This window comes from Drosophila subobscura, chromosome J, assembly GCF_008121235.1.
Source record: "Drosophila subobscura isolate 14011-0131.10 chromosome J, UCBerk_Dsub_1.0, whole genome shotgun sequence".
NCBI lineage: Eukaryota > Metazoa > Arthropoda > Insecta > Diptera > Drosophilidae > Drosophila > Drosophila subobscura.
Genome location: NC_048532.1, coordinates 9,848,167 through 9,862,712, shown reverse-complemented (window position 1 = coordinate 9,862,712; position 14,546 = coordinate 9,848,167). Strand labels below are relative to the sequence as shown.

Here is a 14,546-nt window from a genome sequence, read left to right as displayed (position 1 = left end):
TTTTTTTAGTACACGAAGATTTATTTGAAACAAAGTTATTTATATAAATATTTATCTTAAATGTTAATCGTAAAGTGCAACTGTAGCAATCGAAGCGTGTTGGTGATCTTTACTAATATTTAAATTAGAGTTAACTATGAACTAGTGGCTCCAGACGGCAGCATCAATCAAGCTCCTGCAGTCGCTCTGTGCGTTAAGAGAGAGGCCTTCGTCGTCCCAGCAGATTTGCTGAATGGTTTGCTCAACTATTCAGCTGGTTCGCATTTCGATTCAGTTACTTGCAATATTTTACGTGTATTTGCCATCGCTGTTCACTTTTTGGTTTGTATCTTTTTAGAGTACCAATTTCTACTGAATTCTACTAGGAAAGAGTGCAGCAGGACAGTTGTGCATCATCTAAAAAGCTTACATTAAATGGCACTAAACTGGGCACTACTCTAATCTATAACTAATATAATCCTATCCTTTCTATAGCCTATCAAACAGGTAAACTATTTCATTGAAAACATCTTAATACCTTGCTAAACCTTGCTCTATTCTAGCTGTGGAAGTAGAAGAAAACTATCATCTATGATGCCCTACTGGAACCTGTATTTGTTCTGAGTTCGGCGCATTGGTCATTCGCCAAGAAAGTGAATGATTAATATCATAGATCAAGAGACAACATACCAAGCTTACATGCGGACAACAAGGACTAACAGGGATCGACACGAAAGCTATGGAATCTCTCTGGGGTGCACTCTACTGTGTGGTACTAAAAAGATAACTCAACATCGATGGCTGCACGTGAAAGCTTATAGTTGCCTCTTCCCACTTGGTACGAATCAAACGCTGCAACGGCGTGTTGAGCGTTGACTCCTCCTTGGCGACCACATCGCTACTACCGCTAGCGCCACTAGCAGCACCACCAACACCGCCGCCGCTAGCGGCACCCACACCGCCACCGGCAGTACCAGCACCTCCAACCGGACTGGGAGCAGCGGCCGCTGTAGCCACAGCAGCATTCGCTTCTCCATCCTTTCCGGCTGGCTTGCCCGCCATCGAGGTACCCTCCGGTGTGATTGGTTGCCGCTCCAACATGACCAATGCCTGCTCATTGTACGTGCGATTGTCGATGGTCATCTGTATCTGATGACCCGAACAGCTGTAATAATTCACATCGAAGCGCGACTCTGCGTGATAGTTGCGCAGCAGATCCGAATTGCGATTGAACACCACGCCGTAGTGCCCCGTGCAGCTCGTCACCCAAATGGGATAGTTGGGCGTCTTGAGGCGTGATCCCGGCTGTCTCGATTGATTTACCGCTGCCTGCAGATACCAACAAGAAAGTAGAGAGGAAGAGAGATTGGTTTCCTCGACTCACGCTAGTGGATTCAATGTCCCAGAGCAGCAGACCGATCATGCAGCGTTTCAGCACTCCGTATTGTGGTACCGCCTGCAAAAACACAAAAACAAAACTCAATAATAGATACCTGTGAGTGGAGCCTTAAACTGCAGCTAGTTCTCCGTCTTCTCGTTACACACATAGCTACTCTCATCGCCCACATTGACGACGCCGTTGTGTATGTAGGGCGTGGCACGTCCCGTCAGCAGCAAGGTGACAATCATCAGCGAGCCCTCCTCATGGTTGCTACTTGTCAGCGGCGAGGACTTTGAGGAGTCCAGGTCCGTGCGCACTCTGCAATGAATCGAAAAAGTATACACCGCCAAAGGGGCAAATATTTAAACAACAATCTTGATGCAGAGATCTTGATACTCTCTCTATTCAGCTGCCAAATCTTACTTTCCCATGGAACGTGTCAGCACGGCGCTATAAAGAAACAGCAGAGTGCCGGGCGTCTCCTCCTCTGAAAACTTTGAAGCGGATTAGAAGCCAAACTGATGGAACAGACACCCAAAGCATAAGGTAAAGAACAATTTGTGTCTTACATATTTGAAATTTCGCTTCATAAAATGCTCCAACTCCTCATTGGGCGACAGGGTGAAGACATAGAGCTGGAAACGAGTGAGGAATGGAAGTTCCATCTGTCTGCCCGGGCTGTAACTCACCTTCTCGGTGACCGAATCATGAAAGTAGCTGGCAGTGTGATCCACAAAGACCTCATCCTCTGATGGCAGCACCATGGTCACCTTACCCTTGTCCGAAATGGTGCGGAGAATCTCCACCAAGGCACAGAAGAGAGCCTCTCGCTGCATCTCGGCGTTGGCTAGGAGAGGGCTGTATAAAAAACACACGCGAACGAAGAGGAATCAGCTGGTTGCAGCACAAAGAACGATTCAAACACGCACTCGGTGAGGGCAGCCACACGGCTGGTCTTGCGCGCGAACAGCAAGTACTTGAGCACAAATCCCTGGACAACGGAGAGCAATCCACGCGTGGCATTCCGCGGCGATCGCAGGCCGTATGCCAGCTCCTCTTTGGGTGCACCAAAGACAAACGACGTCTGCAGCCACTCGGCGCGCATGGGAATGGCTGCGGTGCCAAAGATAAGATTGCGCAGATCCTAAATGGGGAGGAAAGACATCAACACGGGCCACACAGGAGGCAGCACACTGCCTAATTACCGTTGCCAATTCGGATGTTATGGGCGTGCCGCCCTGTGTGATGAACTCCTTGTTCATTTGGTGCCGTTGGTTTATATCCGTTTCCGCTGCGAGACCTTTGCTCCGCTCTGCGACTCGTTGGCGAATGACTTCTCGATAGCTGGAGCTGCTGGTAGACAGCTGCTTTTAAGGTATTTCACACTTCAGAAAGGATTTTTAATTTCATATTTAGCCGGGGGCGTATGCGCAACGAAACAAGAAGCCAGCCAGTCAGTCGACACTCACGGCAATGCCAGACAGTGGGCAGCAAACACATCAGGATTGAGCTGCCAATTGGCACTAGGCTGAGGGACTCTGCTGCAGTTGGTTTGCCCCACTGTGCTGGGCCATGGATTAGCTTGGGTGGAGGGTCGTTCGCTTGTCTGTCAGTCAGCGAAAGTAACTTTAAATGAAATTGAATTGAATTTAGTTCTGTGTGCGGCACACGAAACCCCCCAAGTGAAAGTGTTACGGAGAAGACCAAGACTGGCAGTGGGCATGGCCATGTGTGGAATATATTTTGCAGACATTTTTTGGCATGTTGCAGCTTGTCAGGGCGCTCCACACAACCGGAAATATGTAGTTGACGCCCATTTTGAGGCAGGAACACGTGTGCAGCCGTGTTAACACTCGGGGGCATGGGGATGTTGGGGATTTCACTGGCCACCGCATTACTTTTGGCGGAGAAATTTTAAAATTTAGACACGGCGATTGATTTGTTGAATTTCTGGGCGGGCCTAAATGGAAGTGAAAGTGGCGGTGCCTGACCTTGGGCATGTCATCTGCAATGCATTAAAGTGCAGACCCTGACATGCACAGCCGTGCAGAAGCGGCAGTAAATGAAGGAGCGACGTGGCGTTGTCAGTTGCTAAGTAGCTCTCGGGAAATGTGTTAACTTGGATTGACATTTAATTGGCTCACAGAACAGGATACACCAAAGCACTCATTACACACGCTATTACCTATACAACAGACCCAATTTAATACACAATAAACCCTACACACTTTGCTGCTTAACTTAGAGTTGAAATAATTACAAAAATCTGCCGCTGTTTCAGCTTGGAATCGGTATGCCATCTGGCTGGTTCAGCATATCCCGCATAACCGTCCGTGCCGATGCCGGTGCACGTCCCACGAGGTAGAGAGCATTAAAGTACATGTTCATGAGCCGCAGCCTGAAGGCGGTTGCCCATAGGCAATACTCAAAGTACACACGACGGCACAGCCAGCGGAAGTACTGCAACGGCGACGTGCGGCCGTGCTGCATGTAGAGACAGCGCTGGGCATAGCGGGCCATGACATGAGGTCGATTCACCACATCTCCATGCTGGTGGCTAATGGCGCGCACGGTGTTCAGGTTGCGCACCTATGAAATCACATTAAATTGGTTAGAAATCACAGCTAGAGAGGAGGATCTTCCCTTACCACAAACAACATGCTGCGCGGCATTTCCTTCAGAGTACCCATAATCGACTCGAAATTCTTCCTTGCCACCTCCTGCATGTGCAGGATGTCCTCCTCGGACAATTTGCTGCGTATGCTGCCGCCGCGCACGCGAATGGGTTGCTGGAAGAGCACCTCGGCGAAGCGCATGTGGTCCACGATGCCAATCTTCTCGGCTGCTGCTTGCATCTTTGGTTCGTTGCGCAACACTGTCGCCTCCCAGAACTCACACAGCGGGCCACGCACCTCAGCTGGCAGCTCCTCGTACAGGCCATGATCAAGCAGTATAATGTCAGCTCTGCCACTGCTTTCATTTCGCCGCACAAAAACTATAAAACAGGGTGGAGGGAATAAGCAGTTGCTGTGGACTTGCGGGAGCGTTACCCACTGTTGCCGGGATGCGGATCGGCGTGCACAAAGCCGGTGTAGAAGATTTGCTCGGCAAATGTGTTAAAGAGCTTCACATCGATGTCCTTTACGCTCAGCTTTCGGTCAGCAATGGCCTCCAGATCGCTGATCTTGCAGCCATCCATCCATTCAAGGGTGAGCACGCGCTGATGGAAAAACTTTAGTTGGAGCATTCCGACGGGATAAATAGCAAGCTCACCGTCTTGGTGTACGGCCAGTAGACCTTTGGCACATGCACAAAATTAAACTTCTTCATGTCGCCGGCACAGCGCTCGGCGTTGTGGCCCTCCTGCACAAAGTTCATCTCCTGGACCAGATTCTTGCGCACATCCCTCATAATCCAGCCAAAGTTGTAGTCCTTGAAGAAGAACTCGACAATGTCCTGCAGGAACATGATGGTGCCCAGGTCGCTGATGAAACGCTTCTGCAGATCGCTGTACTGCACCTTGACGGCCACCTGCTCGCCACTTGGCAGCTTTGCCTGGAAGACTTGGGCCAGGCTGGCTGCAGCCACTGGCTCGTAGTTGAAATCCTCGTATATTTCCTCGGGCAGCTGGCCAAAGTCCTGGTGGAACACCTTACGCACATCGGCCTTTGTCGTCGGCAGACATTTGTCCTGCAGCCTGGACAGTGTGCTGGTGTACTCAATCGGCAGAATGTGATTGATGGCCGCAAAGCCCTGGCCCACCTTTATGTAGAGGCCACCATTGAGCAGACACGTCTCCAGCAGTCGCTCGGCACTCTTCTGGTGCAGCGCCTTCAGCTTTGGCTCGTACTCGGCATCGTTCTCGCTCAGCAACAGATAATCTGCCGCAATTAGTCCAGCTGTTTTTAGAGAGCGAACAAAGCGCACCGATGCCCCGCAGTAGGTAAACTCGTTGACAATGCCATCATAGCCAATCGCACCCACACCGGCTAGGACCAGGCCCACCCGTCCAATGGGAAATGTTTTCCTCCCAGTGCTCTGGGCCACTTGATTTTGACTGCCGAATCGTCTAACACGACACCTGCTGCCCAAGTGTAGGAGTTGCTGCAATCGCTAGAGGCACACAAAAATCAGCAGAATTCTCGCTGTTATGCTTTTTAATGCACTTACATGAATTTGCCGCATGTTTCCGCCGGTTAGAAAGTGCAAAGGTTCCCCGTGGACACCTGTTATTATTGTTTGCCGAACAGCTGTGAAAGTTGCGACGGTCCGGCAACATCTGCACAGTTTCAGTCTAGTTTGCACCAAAATGTAAAATGTGCGTACATATGTAAATAAACGATCAAACAGTGGATGGTGCGAGTGAAGCAATCTAATTCTGCCAAAGCCGCATATCCCTCCGCGGTCAAACAACAGCCTTCTTGGCCGGATGCCGGGCCTAAGCTATCCAGATGCACCGCCAAGGAGAATGCAAGCAGTGCTGCCCACATGCTGTAAGTACCGTTTATTCTACATATATATTTAAATATTTGTATATTTCTTCTATTTCGTAAAAACGAATTGTCTTTTATTTTCGCGTATTTGGAAATGTTTATAAATATGTATACTCTGCAAGTAAAGTTAGTGTTAAAGTAGGGACGTTTATAAAAATACTTTAATCAGGCACTGCCGCACATGGCGTTCTGCCGCCCTGCGGGATCAGAATATAGATTCGCTTGGAACAACGCAACGGCTTACATCTACCTAAACTACACTTAAATTTAGAACTGATATTCCAACCCCAAGCAGTTGTCTTGGTTCCCACGCGTAGTCTTAGAATTATCAGAGGTTTGAAATGGCCAATGGATCGTCTTGATTCACTTTCTTGGTTCTTGGCTCATAGTTTGCTTGTTTTAATAATCCGGTCATGTGCATATTGGAAGAATTTCTGCGAAGACCTGTCGAAAATGGCATCATCATATTCCGGATATTTAGCTCTACTCGCACCTGTAAGAGAGCGGCGCAACAAATATACATAATTATTTACAAATAATTGTATGCTCAAAGTTAGCTCTCACTTCGAATAGCCAGGGTAACGCAGAGGGGCCTAATGCACTTCTTTGTCGTGGTTCCCCTCCAGCAATACTTCTCCGCCAGCTCATCCACAAATACTTTACGCCAGCACATCCGAACGTATTTATCGTAGTTTTTGGCAGTCAATTTTTCAAATTCTCTAACCTAATTGAGTTAATGTACCATTAATATATTACGAAAGGATATCAGTGGTGTACTGACCATTAATTTAAGAGTTTCTTCGTCCAGCAGTTTTTTTTCGAGTTCTTCCAGTTCGGAGCCTAGAGTAAATGGATTTAGCGGAATTACTTTTGTGGGCCAATGGCCACTGTTGGTAATGGCGTCTAATGTTACGGCCCCTGTCCTCCTGTGGGGACCCCTCTGCAATGCCTCCAGATCACTTTCAATCTTTTCGAGTCTCGCGCAGATCTCCTCGTCTCTATCTTTCTGCCATTCCTCCATAGCTGCCTGCGTGTTCTGTATGTTCTTCAGGCGGTCCAGAATCTCTTTAAATGTGGAAATTTGTTATATAATTGGCTGGAAATGCAAATAGCAAAGACTTACCCTTCAACACATTATTGTATAGTATGTTGTTGAGCGAAAGCAACTGTCCCACGCCTGAATCAAAGTCGGTAGCAGCCGTCGGCTGAGTTTCTGTGCGATTAAGGTGCTCGCTTCCCGCAGAAATCTCCTCTTTTAACACACTTGTGGACTGCTCCCAGGCGCTTGTATTTCGCAGTCTTGTCCCAGTCATAATCGTCTCAAAATCCGAGCCGGAACTATGTTCCTCGGCATAACTATCCCAATTTTGATACGCATTTGGTTTCCCTCTTTTTCCAGGGGCCGCGCTATGGCGGGATTTCCTCTTTGGCGGCATTTTCGGAAAGAGCTAAAAGAAAATATCATTAATAAATAATCACCAAGCACACTAATTGAGCAATTTCCAAGGAAAGAACAATTTTACCTTTTAGCCGAGTGAGCAACAAAAGCGAGCAATAATCGAGCCTTTTGGCTTCGCTTTTCCCTCGCCTATCGCCTGAGAATTTACTCGGTACCCACTCACGAATGTAGAACACTTTTTACCCGAGTGTATTATTCACTTATTCCAGGCGCTCTTATGACCATCTGCTGCCGCTTATTTGTCGAATTTTAATAGTTTCTTATCAACAACAAACAACAATCTTTATCAACAAACTACTGTAGCTGCAACAGCTGTCTGCACATCGATAGCAAATCACATATCGATGGCTGCCTACTATCGATTATTCGGCCATCGCTATTCTGTATACGAACGCCTCCGCCGCCGCTTTGTTTGTCGGTGCGTTTGAAGTTTTTTTTAGCGTGCAACAAATTGTTTACCTTATCAAAGGAGGAGGCTGTCATTAGCGCACCAGCTCGAGTCGCCATTAGTCTTCGCCTTAGTCATTAACCAGAATGTCGGGAACCATACTCGAGAACTTGAGCGGCCGCAAACTGTCCATATTGGTGGGCAGCCTGCTGCTGTGTCAAGTGCTGTGCTTCCTGCTGGGTGGGCTGTACGCGCCCGTACCCGCCGGCCATACCAACGTACTAGGCTCTCTTTGCAGGGAGAACCATGCGCGTCAGAACGACACCAGCTTCTTTTTGTACTCGCGCGGCGAAGGAGCCTGCACCCAGGTGACACGCGAGGAGGTGGAACAGGACTCGATGAAGCTGGCCAACCAGATTGTGCATGTCTTCCAGATGCCACTGCCGCGCGACAGTCGCGTGCTGGACTACTCCCGCTGGCAACAGAATCTCATTGGCGTGCTGCAAGTCGAGTTCGGCTATGACTCCTCCTCGGAGCTGCGCGAACCCCCCAAGGAGCTGCAGCTGACGATCGACATGCGCCTGGCCTACCGCAACAAGGGCGATCCCGATCACGCATGGAAGCTGTACGCTCATGGCGTGGAGCATCGCTATCTGGACTGCGTTGCCGCCCACATCGGTGCCTCGGAGACGCTCTACACCTGCGACATGATTCCGCTCTTTGAACTGGGGGCCCTGCATCACAGTTTCTATCTGCTGAATCTACGCTTCCCGCTGGACACGCCCAAGCAGATGAACCTCCAGTTTGGACACATGCACGACCTCACGCTGACTGCGATCCACCAGAACGGTGGCTTCACCCACGTCTGGCTGATGCTGAAGACCTTCCTCTTTCCCTTTGTGGTGGGCATCATGGTGTGGTTCTGGCGCAGGGTTCATCTGCTGCAGAGATCGCCAGCCCTGCTGGAGTACATGCTGCTCTATCTCGGCGGCGCACTGACATTCCTCAACTTGCCGCTGGAGTACCTGTCGCTCTCCTTCGAGATGCCCTACATGCTGCTGCTGAGCGACATTCGCCAGGGCATCTTCTACGCCATGTTGCTCTCGTTCTGGCTGGTCTTTGCCGGCGAGCACATGCTCATCCAAGACTCCCCCAACAAGTCCACCATTCGCTCGCGCTACTGGAAACATCTCTCGGCCGTCGTCGTTGGCTGCATCTCGCTGTTTGTCTTTGACATTTCCGAGCGCGGTGTGCAGCTGCGTAATCCATTTTACTCCATCTGGACAACCCCGCTGGGCGCCAAGGTGGCCATGAGCTTTATTCTTCTAGCGGGTGTCTCGGCGGCTGTTTACTTTCTGTTTCTCTGCTACATGATCTCGAAGGTGTTCAAGAACATTGGCGACAAGCGCACCTCGTTGCCATCAATGTCGCAGGCGCGTCGCCTGCACTACGAGGGTGAGTAACTGCAACTTGGAAGAAATTATAGAACCAACATAAAGTCTTACTATTATCCATTCAGGACTCATCTATCGCTTCAAATTCCTTATGCTGGCCACGCTGCTCTGCGCCGCTCTCACCGTAACTGGCTTCATCATGGGCCAAATGGCGGAGGGCCAGTGGAAATGGAATGAAGACGTTGAGATTCAGCTGACCTCGGCCTTCTTGACTGGCGTCTACGGCATGTGGAACATTTACATCTTTGCGCTGCTCATTCTGTACGCTCCCAGCCACAAGCAGTGGCCAACAATGCATCACAGTGACGAGACCACGCAGTCGAACGAAAACATTGTGGCATCAGCAGCCAGCGAGGAGATCGAGTTTAGCAATTTGCCCTCCGACTCCAATCCCAGTGAGATATCCTCGCTTACCTCCTTCACGCGCAAGGTGGCATTTGAATAGAGGATTTCCATTTCCATTAAGTTGTGTGCCAAGCAAAGGAGCCGCTTTGGCTTTGGCTTTGGCTTGCAGCTGTAACGCTCAAAGTGTGTGTAACGCTCAGTTTATTAGCAGTAGAGACAGAGAGAGAGAGAGAGTGGAGTGTGTCTGTAGCATTTCTTGCCTAGTTTCGCACTTAACAATCGTATCAGCATTATTAATTAATTAACTTTATCATTATCAAATACCACATAGACCACAGTCGGTAGCTATTTCTCAAGCAAGCTCAAAGTGTTTTCCAATCGATTTTAATGTTGAATTTCCTCCTTTGTGTTTGCCTCGGCAGTCAGTATTATCTTTTGAGTCCATTTTTAATAGCCTGTAAGATTTTTATATTCATAAATATTTATCAGATAACATTTTAACAATTTTCTATTTATATTTATACAATATCTATATACATACCACACCCATAACTATGCGTAGAACTCCTTTGCCCCCTCCATATTTTGTAACTGAAAAACGTAGAGCAATTTTCTTACTCAAGTAGCGATGCAACGAATAAAAAGCAATATTAAAAATGGCTAAAGGACTTCAAGTGTGATAAATGCAGCTTAATCCTCTGCCATCGTATGGAAAGTTCGGGAATGGTGTGGGGTTCTCCTTCTACCAAATGATTCTCTGCGGTGTGCTGTAGTCCTGCCAGTAAAACTCTTTGGTAAAATAAACATAGAAAGTGGCTACATTCAGCAGCAAATGTGCGCCCAGCTCCAGCCACTCCGAGTAGCCTTTGCGTGTGTGTCGCGTATTCAGCCGGAAGAGCACGTACGGCACCAGAAAGTAGCGTAGCTCTAGGAGTCGCTGGAAGCACAGAACCAGCACAAGGCTGAGTGGAAACATCAGCTTAAAGCTGTCGGGCATGTGACTCAGCCCGCAGTAGAGCACTGTCATGGCAAACAGATAGGCAGGCGCCATGGCATAGCGGAACCACCAGTACCGACCATACAGGCGGCTCCACACATAGAAAATGTAGTGGCGATTATCGGCCAACAGGTACGGATGCACAACCGTGTTCAGGTGGATCACCACAAGTATAAGAACAAGAGCCAGAAGGGCGAATATTCTATTGCGACGCAGCAACTCCACTGCGGGACGGAGCTGGCGTAGTGTATTGGATACAGCAAAGACAGCGGCAAATATTGCAAAGTAGAAGATCTGCGGCAGATTGAGTGAAGCCTCGTGCGCGCTCTTGTCTCCCACGACAATCGCACCGTTGATGCAGAGGAATCCCACGAAGGGCAGTATGACGGATATGTAGAAGCAGCACTTGGCCAAAATGCTCAACACACAGCTGAACAGCAGCTGTGGACTGGCCAGTAGCTGCAGCCACATCTGCAAAGGTAAGATAAACTCTAATTAATCTCTTCAATTAATCTCTGCACTGCTCTACCTACATCTACTCCTAGCAATCGTACTTGTCCCTTGTGCACTGCACGCCGCTTGGCGCACTGCTTTACCAGCGTTTCCAGCACTGTGATGCCGGTGCCCATGCACACCCACACAATGTTCGTTTGTCGCATCAGCACACTGGCGGCACCGAAGACAGCCGCAGGCAGGTGCGCCTCATGCTGCCAGAAGTGGTAGAACATCAGTACCATGGTCAGCGAGAGGGTGTCCGTGTAATACAAATGACTGAAAAAGTACAGTGGCGGCAACACTGAAAGGGTTATTGCCTCATGCGCCGCATAGGAGTTGCCACCTGTGCCGGCCAACGTTCGACGCCGGATCCTGTAGAGCAGCATTATGTTGATGCCCGCACCGATGAGACTCAGCAAGCGAAGGCCCGTCACCGTGCAGTAGTTGAATGGATTCAAGACGAGTGCAATCAGATAGAGGCCGGGAAACGTCGTTATCTTTGGATCCCACTAAAAATGAGAGTGTGGCAGTTAGTATCAGCATGGACTAGTCGCTGTCCCCACCACTTACCACGTCAAACTGCTTTCGGCAAAATGCCAGACCCTGCGGAATGTGAAACTCCTCATCAATGATGTAGTTGGAAGTGCCGTTGACGCGCAGAAACAGAGGCAGCGAGTACATCACAAAGCCCATGGGCAGTACCAGTTTCCAGGATCCGCTCATGATTAGTCCTGCAGCCAGGGCACTGGCTCCTTCGATTGAATTTGTTGTAGTTTTTTGTTTTGTTCTTTTTTTAACTGCACCGGCAAACAGTGTGACCGCTGTTTTATCGCTAAAATATACCACACGACCCTCAAAAATATATGTAATCTGTATACGTATGTAGGTATATGTAAAAAATATGTAATCTTTTTAATGTTTCATTATAAAATAAGCTCGAATTTTCTTTATGAATAAAATTGATAAAAGAAATATGTATTTTTTGGGATGGGGTTGGATTTGATAAGGACAAGGACTTTTCCAGGAATATTCATCCGATCACAGGATCACACTTTTCCTCTCCAGTTTAGGATTAATTTTATTTTTCAGTTGGAAAGTAACTAAAAGTATGCTACAAGATTTTTGTGAACGAAAACTAAGAAATGTCACACCAAAATACTGTGGCATACTTTTAGTTACTTTGCTTTAAAAAAATTTTTCCAGTTTCATGACAGCCAGCTCTTGACAGACATAAAAAAGTAAAAACCAGCTACTTGCTGCTGATTTCTGTTGGCCTGGTACTCGGTCCGAAAATTTACATTTGAGCGAAGCATTTTCAGAAATATTTTTTTGTACACAGTGGCGCCCCAACTCTGAGCGGCCGATGTTCGTACTACGTTATTTTAATTTCAGAAGTGGCCGTCATGATCGTGGTGGCGCCACTGTGCAAATGACAACAAACACTCTCTTGTTGTACAACAATAACAAAAACAACTTTTGTTGTACAACAACAACAACAACATAAATTGACAACAACAACAGGACAGAATTGTTTTGTTGTTTTATCCTTTATTTGAGGGACGATCAGGACATGCCGCACCTCCTCGGAATCGGGACATTGCCCCGGATCGTTTTTAGTCCTTTCGGATGCAAGGACATTAAGGATAATGCCATTTTAAGGATGTTTTTAAATTTAATCTATGCAACGCTATAACTTGGCTGTATCCTGTCAGATCAGGACATGCCACGAGTCCTTGTAGTCGGGATCGCCTGCTCTTCCTTCGGTTGCAAGGACATTAAGGATAATGCCATTTTAAGGATATTTTTTAAGGGAAATCTAAAAATCGCTGTAACTTGTCTGTATCCTGTCGGATCAGGACATGCCACGAGTCCTCGTGAGCGGGAGAGTCTCCTCTATCATTTGAATCCATCAAGGACCTCAAGGACTGCAGGATATGGCTGTTTTACGCAATTTTCTAAAAGGCATGATTTCAGCCTGAAAGTATGCCACACTTTTTGTCATCAAACCAGCCCCCAAAAGATACTTCAAAATTTTTAAAAGTATGCTACAATTTTATTGTATTACGTATTTATTTTACATGGATTATTAATTTTATCCTGCGTTCCAAGCAGAGTCGTCCACACTTTCAGATTGGAATTCGTCCACTTCGATGGAGAACATGAAATCCAGACCGCAGGACAAGTAGGAGTCGCTCATCGCCTTCATCGATCCTCTGCGGGAAAATGGTTGCAGTGGCGGGGCATTAGCGCTTTAGCTGGACTACAGCTACATGGTTAGCTCAACGTTGCGATTTGATACCGATTGCAGGACTGGACCCCATCAGCCAACTCTATTGGAGTGCAGCAGCAGACGATTCCTTCAGCTCCATGATAACAAGAACGGTTTCGATTATCTGAAAAAACATAAAACGAGAACAGGTAAAAAGAGTGCTGCCGGAAGTGTAAATATACACTTTACCTTCTCCGTGGCTCAGTGAAGCGCTTGACGAATCCTTGCTCAATCATCTAGGCCAGTTCCATTTGTGGACCCACAGGCTGCATCGTTGAGGAACTCGAACGCATAGGCGACTTACTCTGCGCAACCATGGCATCCTCGTGGATGCTCAGACAACTCTGCAGTCGTCTGAAGGAGATGCGATATTTTTTCACAATGCTGGCAGTCTCTTCAATGGTTTACTGTGGAGTTAGAAACACACACTAGATTACCCATCAATTAGATCAATGCGTACCGCTTGTATACTCACATTCCCTGTAATCAATGGGAGTCTCTCACTCAATCCTTCTCTCCTCCTCGAACAGCACACTAGGGCAGTATTACTCTACATTGTCTTGGCTGTGGTCCATGCGGTTTTTGACATGGAAGCCAAGATCTGGGATCTCTTGCCTATGTGTAGCCGCAAAGTGAATCGTTCATCTGTTACCAAACGCAACAGGCTGCCAAACAGTTCATTTGGCACACCTGTCGTTCCGCTTGGTCCCTCAATTGCGTGCCATTCAACTCTTCCACCAAATGGCAGACCTCGCCACCGGTCTCATCATGACGCGAACGCTCGATAAGTCGTACATGTGCTTGCAACACATGATTGGGGGCTACAAACAGAACAAATTCATAATATTGTTAAAATTATCATTCAAGCTATGAAACAGCCCGCAGGTAGGGGCTGCAAATGTGGCATGCTGTTCGTTTGGTACTCACCGCATTGTTCTCGTTGTGCAATTCACATGCTGCGACATCCGCCATGACTGCTTGTCGTTTTATTTCGGTTTTTAATGCTTGAATTTGTCTACTTTAATTGTTTTTTTAATAAAATTGAGAAATCAGCAGCTGTTTTCGTTGTTTTGATCTGAGCACAGAAAAATACCGCAATTATCGATCAAATATACCGTCAGACCCTCAAAAATGTACCAAAATATACCTTCTCATTTTAAAAATATACCGTAGCCTTAAATCACATTCATCGATTTTGATGTTCTTATTGATGTTACTAACGTGCAAAGACTTTTAAGACTGATACAATAATTTAATCCGATTGAAGAATCAATTTAGCTTTTATA

General features: G+C 47.5%; 5 protein-coding genes and 1 long non-coding RNA gene across 6 annotated transcripts; 1 reads left to right on the top strand and 5 right to left on the bottom strand.

The window, feature by feature from the left end:
• Nucleotides 1-71: 71 nt before the first annotated feature.
• LOC117894950 (inactive ubiquitin carboxyl-terminal hydrolase MINDY-4B) lies at nt 72-2,695 on the bottom strand. The gene is made up of 8 exons (XM_034802276.1): nt 2,566-2,695; nt 2,290-2,504; nt 2,050-2,218; nt 1,930-1,995; nt 1,784-1,854; nt 1,525-1,678; nt 1,364-1,435; nt 72-1,308 (listed from the first exon to the last, which is right to left on the bottom strand). The coding sequence occupies exons 1-8, from the start codon at nt 2,620-2,622 to the stop codon at nt 742-744; spliced, it is 1,371 nt and encodes a 456-aa protein (XP_034658167.1). The 5' UTR covers nt 2,623-2,695; the 3' UTR covers nt 72-741.
• Nucleotides 2,696-3,543: 848 nt separating this feature from the next.
• LOC117894562 (uncharacterized aarF domain-containing protein kinase 5) lies at nt 3,544-5,627 on the bottom strand. Its single transcript, XM_034801685.1, has 5 exons — nt 5,531-5,627; nt 4,634-5,473; nt 4,415-4,580; nt 4,009-4,355; nt 3,544-3,949 (listed from the first exon to the last, which is right to left on the bottom strand). Exons 1-5 carry the CDS (start codon nt 5,543-5,545, stop codon nt 3,638-3,640), a joined length of 1,680 nt encoding a protein of 559 aa, XP_034657576.1. The 5' UTR covers nt 5,546-5,627; the 3' UTR covers nt 3,544-3,637.
• A 274-nt stretch (nt 5,628-5,901) lies between these two features.
• LOC117893719 lies at nt 5,902-7,626 on the bottom strand. Its single transcript, XM_034800406.1, has 5 exons — nt 7,377-7,626; nt 6,977-7,301; nt 6,635-6,918; nt 6,418-6,577; nt 5,902-6,346 (listed from the first exon to the last, which is right to left on the bottom strand). The coding sequence occupies exons 2-5, from the start codon at nt 7,287-7,289 to the stop codon at nt 6,237-6,239; spliced, it is 867 nt and encodes a 288-aa protein (XP_034656297.1). The 5' UTR covers nt 7,290-7,301; nt 7,377-7,626; the 3' UTR covers nt 5,902-6,236.
• A 78-nt stretch (nt 7,627-7,704) lies between these two features.
• LOC117893716 (protein wntless) lies at nt 7,705-10,164 on the top strand. Its single transcript, XM_034800404.1, has 2 exons — nt 7,705-9,155; nt 9,220-10,164. The coding sequence occupies exons 1-2, from the start codon at nt 7,847-7,849 to the stop codon at nt 9,597-9,599; spliced, it is 1,689 nt and encodes a 562-aa protein (XP_034656295.1). The 5' UTR covers nt 7,705-7,846; the 3' UTR covers nt 9,600-10,164.
• Nucleotides 10,165-10,213: 49 nt separating this feature from the next.
• LOC117893718 (putative Dol-P-Glc:Glc(2)Man(9)GlcNAc(2)-PP-Dol alpha-1,2-glucosyltransferase) lies at nt 10,214-11,806 on the bottom strand. The gene is made up of 3 exons (XM_034800405.1): nt 11,562-11,806; nt 11,030-11,500; nt 10,214-10,967 (listed from the first exon to the last, which is right to left on the bottom strand). Exons 1-3 carry the CDS (start codon nt 11,712-11,714, stop codon nt 10,242-10,244), a joined length of 1,350 nt encoding a protein of 449 aa, XP_034656296.1. The 5' UTR covers nt 11,715-11,806; the 3' UTR covers nt 10,214-10,241.
• A 1,278-nt stretch (nt 11,807-13,084) lies between these two features.
• LOC117893819 lies at nt 13,085-14,330 on the bottom strand. The gene is made up of 4 exons (XR_004648820.1): nt 14,188-14,330; nt 13,736-14,081; nt 13,450-13,667; nt 13,085-13,384 (listed from the first exon to the last, which is right to left on the bottom strand). It is a non-coding gene; the product is annotated as an uncharacterized LOC117893819 (long non-coding RNA).
• Between the last annotated feature and the right edge of the window lie 216 nt (nt 14,331-14,546).